At 38.6% G+C, this 10,352-nt stretch overlaps 1 protein-coding gene across 1 annotated transcript; it reads right to left on the bottom strand.

The window, feature by feature from the left end:
- Positions 1–1,426: 1,426 nt before the first annotated feature.
- Positions 1,427–8,451, bottom strand: LOC119496379 (dysbindin-A-like). Its single transcript, XM_037783639.1, has 10 exons — positions 8,225–8,451; positions 6,673–6,726; positions 6,286–6,336; positions 6,109–6,169; positions 4,896–5,028; positions 4,645–4,777; positions 4,314–4,336; positions 3,951–4,097; positions 3,309–3,440; positions 1,427–2,585 (listed from the first exon to the last, which is right to left on the bottom strand). The coding sequence occupies exons 1-10, from the start codon at positions 8,308–8,310 to the stop codon at positions 2,326–2,328; spliced, it is 1,080 nt and encodes a 359-aa protein (XP_037639567.1). The 5' UTR covers positions 8,311–8,451; the 3' UTR covers positions 1,427–2,325.
- Positions 8,452–10,352: the final 1,901 nt, after the last annotated feature.

Consider the following 10,352-nt stretch of genomic DNA (forward strand, 5'->3'; position numbering starts at 1 on the left):
CACATGCAGTTTTTCTATGGTGTTCCTCAAGGTCTTGGTGTCTTAATGTGGTATTCTAGAGGGAGTATTGATAATTTTTTATCAATTCTCCAGTGGTAAAAAATTGTTAAATTTCGCACCAAAACTGTGTAACAAATCATATCAACCCAAAACTTACTAAAACAACTTATGAGACATAATAGAGCATGGGGATGACCATCATATACTTTTATCATAATGTTATAAACCCGTATACACTTTCACTATTTATTTTAATTAATTAATTAATGCTTATTTCTGATTTATGACTAGAACAATTTAACACACAGTGCTGAGCAGCATCTCAAATTAATCTTCAGGTTCCCAGCTTTCAGATGATGTACACCACTTCTATGTGACATCTACTGCTGACCTGCTATCTCCCCCTGAAGACCCCCTGTAGCCCCCTAAAAAAGACTAAAACGGGTCTATTGTGGGTCTCAGAGGGTTAAGGCGAGTCCTTAGTTCAGTCCAGCTCAGTTTATGAGGAAACTAAATACTCCACTTGGTTATTACCAGGTTATCAGTTAAACTCAGTTCAGTAAAGTTACTGCTCAAAAACAAAACAAACCCCCAAAAACTTTTGTCAGAGAAGAAGAGAAACTTTTGCGACTCACGGTTCAGATGTTTCTGTCAGATGATCCTGGACAGAGCAGAGAGACAGGTTCCTGGAGGAAAGGTGAGGACAGGTCCACCATGGGGTCCACCATGAGGTCCACGACTCCACGGGCCAATACAACACCGCTGAATCGCGGTCAAACGCAGACTTTTACGGCGCAAATGGCCGGTAGGTCACCAGGAAGTCTGAACTTCTACTGCTGCTCACCTCCTCACCTGCCGGCGACTGACGCCATGTGGTTTAGTGCGCCACACTCTCCCCCTCCCTTGGGAATAAATAAATAAAAATACTATAATATTTCTTATTTGGGCGATCACCACACTCCCCCCTTGGAAAAAAAATAAATGAAAATAAAAAAAATACTATAATATTTCTTATTCCCCCACCCTCTTTGGAAAAATAAATAAATAAAAATACTATAATATTTCTTATTCCCCCACCCTCTTTGGAAAAATAAATAAATAAAAATACTATAATATTTCTTATTCCCCCACCCTCTTTGGAAAAATAAATAAATAAAAATACTATAATATTTCTTATTCCCCCACCCTCTTTGGAAAAATAAATAAATAAAAATACTATAATATTTCTTATTTGGGCGATTGCCTAACTTAACCATAAAAAACAGCCACACACCAAAAGTTCACATTAGCTTAATAATGTGGACAGGACTGAGATAGAGATTTTTTTTTTTACTGTTTTGTGAGTCTTGCTTTGTGTAAATCACCTTTTGTAAAACCTGGACAGGTTGTTAAAAACACTCAACAAATAAACAAGATGAGATATCGATTATATGATATACAGACAGATTGATATTTTTATTGAATGGGTAAGGAGACAAAAACAGATTTGTTTATGTAATTTTCAGACAAAAAAGTTGTGCTGATCATATAGTCATATTTAAACAAAATACAGTACAGAAATGTTAAAGGATCAATCTGGTGTTATTCTGTACTTTCTTATCGTCAAAAAAAAGATTAATTATTGAAATTAGGAATTATGATGTTTAGATTAATATCCTTTTCTTCTGCTGTCGGAGAAACCAGTTGAACTGTATTAAATTAAGTGGACTGGAACTCCTGCCGTTGCTCATCTGTCCTAACAGACGAGCCATTGAGATGGCAATAATCCTGGAATGAGTCAATCCTAAAGATAAATCAGTATTCCTTCACACCAAATATTCTCCATAGGGTTTCTGGCACAACTTCGCCTACTTCCAACGTGCATGGTGAAAGGAAAAAGTATGAATATGTAGGATATTACTACTGACATTCCTGTAATATTACGTCAAAACGTCTGCGGTATTGGCCGTGTGTTTACTACGTGTTCATTTGCATATAGAGCGGGGAAGTGAGATCTGATCATAAGTGGTCACCGGAGACGCATTCTAATGCCAGGTGTGAACAGATGTACTTAAAGCTGTCCACTTGTGATCCGATCACTCAGGACGCATGTTATTGCCAGGTGTGAACAGGGCCTTAGTTAGCATTACTGACTGACAGCTCTGAGATTCAGCATTTATGTTAAAGGCATGTTTTCACATCAAATCTGAAAAAAACGCAGTTTTTGACCTTGAGAGGAAAGAAGCAGGTAAGTGCTGCTCATGTTGGCTGCAGACGGGAGCGGAGGGCAGCGGAGGGGTAACAGTAGTTAGTGTCCACCCAGTATGCAGGGCCCTGGTTGCTAGGTTACCCAGAGGGCAGGTCCCCCGCAGTGTCACTGTCGTCAGAGCCCCTCATTGTGCCGACATCCTGGAGGCCGACCAATGACGTATCGGGCTGAACGTCCTCTTCGTCTGACTGTACCAGAGGCTCATCGCTCTCCTCGCTGGCCGCTTCCTCTTCTTGCTCCCATACTGCGACCTGATTGGATGCTTGGTTGCTTGTGGGAGGGGCTTGGGTCGTCTGGCCTCTGGAAGATTCAGAAGAGCAGGACTCGAGGTCTGGACCTGTTAGAGAACACAACTCTTATTCACTGAGTAACTAAACATGATTGATGCAGCTTTAAAAACGTGGACAACATACTATAAACCCCTTTCCTGTTAGTAACCATGATGAGGTGTTTAGCGGGCGGAGCGTTAAGTGGAGGCAGAATAATTCTCTGAACACGTTAGTTAACGCTGGCTAGCAAGTATTGTTGGATTGTTGTTTTAACAATGGAGTAGACGGCCGTCCAACCAGCGGGCTGGTGTCCAACGGCAGCGCTGTAATGATAAATTGAGGGCATATAAATCTTTGGAAGTCTATAGTTAACTATCCTTCAGTAAAGTCAGTCAAAAAGAGAGTCGCACAATATCGGAGAAACGTATCAGAGATGGAGAGAAAGGGTTGCTAATATTTAGCCTTCTGCTAACTTTAGCAGAAGGCTAAATATTAGCAACATTTACTCTCCATCTCTGAAACGTTTCTCTGATATTGTAGCTCACTAGAGCCTCGAATCACAGTTTGTCATCTCAAATGTATGTAATATCTGGATTCTGGCACCCAACAACACAGCAAGATGACATTTTAGATGAGTAACTTTAGTCCACTGCTAGTGTTAGCCTCCAGTCTTTCCTTTGTTTAGCCTCCAGCTAACACCGTGACGTCATCATGACGTTGACGAAAAATGGTCAATATCTTAATATAGAATATGTGCAGGTCTGGTTGTAGAGTAACAGAGTCGGGGTTACCTGAGGTCAGTGATGACCCTGTGCTGATGTCATCATCACCAGCAGAGTTGAGGAAGTCATCCAAAGCCTCCAGGTCTGATATGTTAGTTACCGTCATCTGATCCAGAACGTGCACATCAGCTTCTGTTGTCTCTGCAAACACACACTTACTTAAGTTTTACATACTCTACAACTTAAAGGGACTGTATGTACGTTTTTGCACGTAAAAACATGTTTTAATTGTGTTTTATTGCCAATGTGTGAACAGGTTGTAACTTAACCTAAAAAATGAGACCTTCCACGACTTTCTGGGTTTCCTCTATCAGCCTGTAGACTGCTTTTAATGTGAAGAAGGCGATCTGGTTATTCTGGGAGAATCCGACAGATGTGACGTCGTCTCACATACGTCGGGGGGGAAACTAGTGTTGTGGGAAAATGGGCTGGTATTTTTCCTCTTACTCAACTACTTATTTTAATGACTAGCTTAACAAAGTAACAGTACTTTTACTTTAGTACAGTTTTTGGCTACTCTACCCACCCCTGAATGCATTTTCAAATGTATAAACATTAGTGTGGAAATGGTTAGCATATCCCTGTAACTTGCCTTAAAATCTCCACTGATGATTTTATTGGCTAATAATTAAAGCTCGTAGAGTGCCTTACCTCTGTGCTGCAGCTGTCCAGTGGACAGGTATTGCTCCATGTCTTGGTTAAAGGCTTCCTCGTAGACTTTCTGTCGTTCTCTCAGTTTCTGCTGCATGGCCTGCTCCACCTCTGCCACCTTCTGAGCATGCTCAGAATTCAGTTCCACTACAAAACAGAAGAATACCCTCAAATCTTTACAGTACGACGACGTATTAGGGCCATTATGGGTACAAATTACAGAGCCAAGGGAGGGGGGTAATACATGATAAACTTGCATACTCTGAGGTTGGATCAACCTCATCACACTCAGGCTTCAACCTCCGTGTCTTATTGTGCAGTAATCACACCAGTAATGTCTGATGACACAGTAGAGCAGCTCACCTTCCAGCGCCTCCAGCTCCTTCCTGTTATAAGACAAACATCAGAGAAGTTAGCATCAGGTTATCCTAAAGAGTTATAATCCATCTATCTCCATCTGATTCTGACTTTTTACTTATGTCTATGTCAATTGATTCAAATATTTAATCGTGATTAATCGCATGATTGTCCATGATTTATCACGATTTATAGCAAATTAGTCACACATTTTGTATCTGTTCAAAATTAACCTTAAAGGGAGATTTGTCAAGTATTTAATACTCTTATCAACATGGGAGTGGACAAATATGCTGCTTTTATGCAAATGTAAATGTAAGTGATGTGAATCTCATACCGCTTCTTTTTCTTATAGACTTCTAGTTGGTTGATATGATTCTGTTTGACTGTCTGCTGTTCACACTGACAACACAGAGTCTCCAGGTAGACCAGTCGGCTCTCCATCTCCTCAAAGTCTCCTTCCAGATGAGCTGCAGACACACACAGACATGTTAAACACACATCTTCTATGTTCATATTAAGTTTAGCTACCGGGGTGTGGCCAGTGGTGACCAGGTTTATTGGACAGGAATGAAACAGACGCCATACCTATGTTAGCAGTGATGGCGTCTAGTTCACTGACGAAGGCCGGCAAGCTTTGCAGTTGTTCCTGTAGTTGAGTCAGAGCTGTTCTTCTTCTCTCCCAGTGTGCTGAAAGCATCACTATGTCTCCATCTACTGCCTAATATACATATACACACAGAGAGATGGAGGTAAGAAGGAGCAGAGAGGCTGTAAATATAAGCTGCAACAACATTAAAGTTATTATGAGGAACTTTTAACTGGCTAATACTGATGCCTCTATATGACCTACATAAAATAAACAAGACCATCAGCGATAAGAGGCTTTCTCTATAGTTATTCTTAATTAGGGATGTGCCAATCCGACACTCCATGAGTATCGTAGTGACAGTGACGGCCGACATTTCCCATCATGCCTGCCAAGGACTGAAGAGTTGAAGTTTGCTGTTTTATGTTAAAAAAATGCAAATTACTTTTGTTAGTGTTTGTAATGTCATGTGTCTGTTAAGAACATAGTCGCTGATGGTTGTCATTGTGATTTTTGTGCTGGTTTATAGTTTTAACCATGAGTGAGTTGGCCGTTACATTTCTTGAGTACAGCTGAATATTTCTTTGGATGCAAACATCATCTTTATATCCATCATTCTCTTTCACTTATCTATCTATTTATTTATATTTATATATTTTTAATCTTGCCTTAATTTGATTTACACCCTGACTGACTACCAGCCACCCCCCCCCCAAGCAAACACACTGTACTCAGTCACATGTACACACCTTGATATTGATCTTTGCCCTGTTCTGTTGGCTTTTATATTTTTCTTTCTTTCTTTATTCATTCATTTATTATCCGGTTTTATTCATATTTTATTCTTATTCCATTTTATTTTATTTGTTATAAGAAGGAAAAAAAAAAAAACTACTCAACTGGCCGGGCATGGGACATGCTGCCTCCAACCCTACCGAGTGGGCTGCTTATGGATAGAAAAGGGCAAACGCCCTGAGCTATCTACCAGGCTCACAACCTACTACTACTACTACTACTACTACTACTACTACTCAGACGCACACGAGTAGGCGGGGCGGAGTAAAAAAAATAATTGACGATCCTGCTTTTGATCATCAATGTAGCTTGACTAATTAATGAATCCTTCCAGCTCGAGCTTATTGGGTTAAAAACTTGTGCGTAAGTGTGTGATTTGAGAATAAAACCATCTCTAACAGAGTGTGCTGATCGTACCTCTGCAGTCTGAGCACAGTCTTTAGTTCTTTTATGGAGCAGAAACCAACTCTCCTCATACCTAAAGAAACACATTGTAAATATATATATATATATATACATAAACACAATATACATTAAAGCTGTTTGGAAATGGACTGTGTGTGTGTGTGTGTGTGTGTGTGTGTGTGCAGAGACCTGCTGAGGATTTCCAGTCCAGCACTGAAATGAGGAAGGCTTTCTTCAAACCTGAACAACAGACAGGAGAATCACACAATGTAGGATAATGAAGAATCACACAGAATCACATCTTTCACTATTTCTGTAAAAAAAAAAGCAAAACGACGGTGGAGGTGGTAGTGGGTACGTAATGTTATCAGTGTGCCCGACCACCGTGTAACACCGACTACCGCGGCAAGCCTATTGCAGATAAGATTTTAATGTTTAAATGTTGTTTGATAAACCTTTATTTTGTTGTAAAATGGTTAGTAAGTCTGAAAAGTGAATGGTCATTAAAACAATCCAGTAAATGTAATACCACCTGTTTCCAGAAGAAATGATACAGAGCGTCAGTTTTGTGCTCACCTGGGTTTCCTCCTGATTTTGGGGTCTCTTGATTTGTCTCCGAGGGTCTTGAAGCTGCAGGGAGAGAAGGAAGAGAAAAATAAAGCAAAGTTAAGCAAAGATGTAGAACACATGCCTTTGCACATCAAGCTACAACACATTATATAGCAACGGACTGGACCGCTCTGGAGGAGCTGAGAGCAAGGATACACCGGTGTATCCTTCATGGTAGTCTTTTGCCGACCGACGTGCCCTCCTACTGGGTATCAGTTATTGATTTGACGCTGTAGCTGATCGGACTGATCTGATACACGTCAACATCACTGAGTTTTGTACCGGAGTGAAGACAGATAACAGATTAAAAGTTATATAAAAAGGTATATTTTAGTTGTCTTCTGATTCTCCATCAATTGACAGCTTTATTCATTTATTAGAAAGAGTTTTCTTTACATCATCTGTTATTTCCCCCATTGACTTTTATTAAGGATATAATTAAAGTCAGAGAGAGAAGGAGGGTCTGTCTTTACACCTTTTACATAATTTATCGTCATTTCCATTCAGTCACATGTGAGGCTCAGGTGAGCGTCAGGTTTGATGAGTTACATCATTTTAATTTTCCCTCAAACATTTAGCCTAATAAATAACTTCTAGTGTTTAAAAAACACAATAATCATATCCTGGGTTATTAAATAATGAATTCACAATCAGAATATCAACAAATACAGATGCTAATGACGAATAAATAATATAAAGACATTGTGCCAGTAGAGATGGTTCCTGAGCCTCTAAGCAGGACTCAGTCCACAGTAGAAATACCGACTGCAGCTGTTATTCATGTGCAGGTGTAACAGACTACAGAGAGGAAACACTGATAACTGTGTGTCTTTATTAGTATTAGTACAGTTCAGACACAAACTCCATCAAAAGTCTGCAGCTGTTGAGGCTGACTGACAGCTGATCCAGCTATAGTCACCAATAATAGTTCAGTTGGTTTTTAATTTGTCATTTGTCTTTATTGATATTTTCATTGCAGAACAGATGTAGTTCATGCAGATGTAGTTCATGCAGATGTAGTTCATGCAGATGTGGTTCATGCATTCACTGTCCTGCTGTGAGTTGCGTTCAAAGTGTGTTGGAAAAAATAAACCTCATCACATGACAGTCAGCTGAAAGCAATAACAGGAACAGCTAGAGACAGGGCTGGTTAACTAGGACGATAACAAACCCAAACTAAACGTAGTTAAGTTGAAAATGTGTCTGACACTGTGAGGAAATATCACTTACTAGCATAATATTAACATTAACACTGTTACTTGTTTAAACTCAAGGAGGTGTGCAGCATAAATAACATTAAAGACGGTACAGAAGCAGAATGAGGAGCTATAATGAGCCACTATAGCTGCTAATCACATCTCTAGTAGTATTAGTGTACATGTTATGCTGTATGACCAGGTCTACCACACACTGAGCTAATCACATGCATGATACTGTTGATCCCAGGTGGGAGAGATCACAGCTAACAGCTAGCTGAAGCTACTAAATTAGCCTTATATCAATCAATAAGCAGACAGACCCCGTTGTGAAATCCTGCTGGACCATGTGAAGTCTTTCTCTGAAGTTTTCAAACATGATTCCTCTCAGTTCTGGTTTCTTTATCATCTGAAAACAGCAGCTTTGTCTTTTCTTTAACTGGCTGTCAACACTGCTGATCAGCTAGCTGTAGCACAAACCTAGCTTGTTTAATGGTTGAGAGTATTTATTTGCCCTGAGTTACGCCTCCCAGGCAGTCCCACCTCTCCACTGAGTTTGTAGAACCAGGTGACTCCTACAAAGCAGGGTCTGGCAGTGATTATAATAACATAAGATGAGGTTATATCAGCTGTAGCAACAACAAGAAAAAGAAAAGAAGGATTTTTATGCAGCTCAGAAAGTCTGCTTGAGAGGAGAAGCTGCCTGAAAGGCTTAACTCAGGGTGAAAATAACATGTATTCTCCTCTTTTCACCTTCCTTGATGTCTGGAAGGGAACCCTGAAAACTATTTTAAACTTATTTAGGAAGATGAAAACAGCAGTTTTCATTACAAAAAAAATCAGTAAATATACTTCACTGTATAAAAATTATAATTTAAAAAAATTATACAACAGGGAGAGGGAATAGATCTTCACTACTCTTTTCCTACGACCCTCTTTATTTCCTTTTTTTAAAAGCTAAATCCATTATTTGATTTCATAGAATTTTTTCTCTTTTTTATTATTTTATTTTCTATTTATTTGCTTTTTAAATTATTTTTATTACTATTTTTTATTTTGGCTTTCCCTTTTGATTGACCAAAAACAACATGGTGGTACTTTTTCTGTTTTTATTTCATGTCACGGACACTGAGTTATGTTCTACATTTGATAAGATGACCTTTGCCATTTCTCTCTATTTTACGCCATATCATTTTATGGATATAATATTTTGCTAAATCAAATTAATTCTGTAAATTTCATCTGCTGAAAAACTGTGATTGTTAAAAGTGAGTGATATCTCAAACTTTATCTTTTTCCAAATGTTTTGAGAAGTTCTTCTGTAAATTAAACCAAAAAGAAGTAGCATGAAAACAATCTACAAACACATGTTCAATAGTTTCCCCTTCACAATTACAAAAAGTGCATCTGTTGTTAACAGTTGCGAAGAACTAACAAATATTATCTTTAACAGGGTAGTACCTGTGTACAAGCTTAAATAGAAACTCATTGATTCTATTTGGAATTATGTATTTATGAGGTAACAGAAAGATAGCGGTCCACTGTTTTCTATTTAAATATAGCGGATCTGTATCTTAAGAAATGTTTTGTTATAGTTTTGCTGTTGTTAAACACAACCCCCATTCACTTCATTTCATCAAGACTTTTCTCCGTTTTTAGATCCGTTCACCGTGGAGGCGTGAGAGAAAAACATTTTCTTAAAGAATTCACGGTAACAGGCAGTGAGTAATTGATATACAAATGGTCATTTTGTGGGTGAAGTATTCCTTTAAGGGTTAGCATTTTTAGGATGATATTTTCTTTGCTCTGCGCTTGTTGCAATGTGTGGAAATAGCCTCAGTTTAAATGAAGTACATGCACAGGGCAGATAAATATGCAAAGTGATTTTATTGCAAATTCTCATTCAAATGATTCACATTTATACAGACTTTTTACAGTTATTTAGATGTTGCTGCACAAAAATTAGCCTTTTCATGTGTTACATGTGTTCATATTCCCTCATATTCAAGAGTTTGCTCATCTTACCAAAAAGCCATGAATACACAATAACGGATAGATAACAAAACAACTGACTGACAACTTCCATTACACTTTAAAGTTGCATTGATTGACCATAAACGAACACACAGACCTGTGATTTTGACTGATAGAATATATCATACGGACAGAAGTATAAACACATTTGTCAATCACATATTTAGAGCCCCTGTGTGTAGAAATGTGTCATTATTTACAGCAACTTAAAAATTATTTTGATGGCAAGTTTTTGTTGGAAAAACAAACAAAAGACCTGATAGCACCTGATGTGATCCTAAAACCCTCTGACATTTCAGTAGTATCCATGACATCTAGTGTGGGGACATATACAGTCATTTATCATGTTAACAGTGAAGGTCAAACCACATCACCAGTGTTTATAGAGGTGTTTCTTTTTATGTCCGTTGTTCACGA

Source organism: Sebastes umbrosus, chromosome 11, assembly GCF_015220745.1.
Source record: "Sebastes umbrosus isolate fSebUmb1 chromosome 11, fSebUmb1.pri, whole genome shotgun sequence".
Lineage (NCBI taxonomy): Eukaryota > Metazoa > Chordata > Actinopteri > Perciformes > Sebastidae > Sebastes > Sebastes umbrosus.

Bases quoted from the DNA above. Each gene is read 5' to 3' on its own strand.
- LOC119496379 (XM_037783639.1), bottom strand. From the start codon at position 8,310: ATGATAAAGAAACCAGAACTGAGAGGAATCATGTTTGAAAACTTCAGA. The intron at 6,727-8,224 runs GTCTGTCTGCTT...CTCTCCCTGCAG, and splicing joins CAGCAGGATTTCACAACGGG to CTTCAAGACCCTCGGAGACA. The intron at 5,029-6,108 runs GTACGATCAGCA...TATGTATATTAG, and splicing joins ACTGTGCTCAGACTGCAGAG to GCAGTAGATGGAGACATAGT.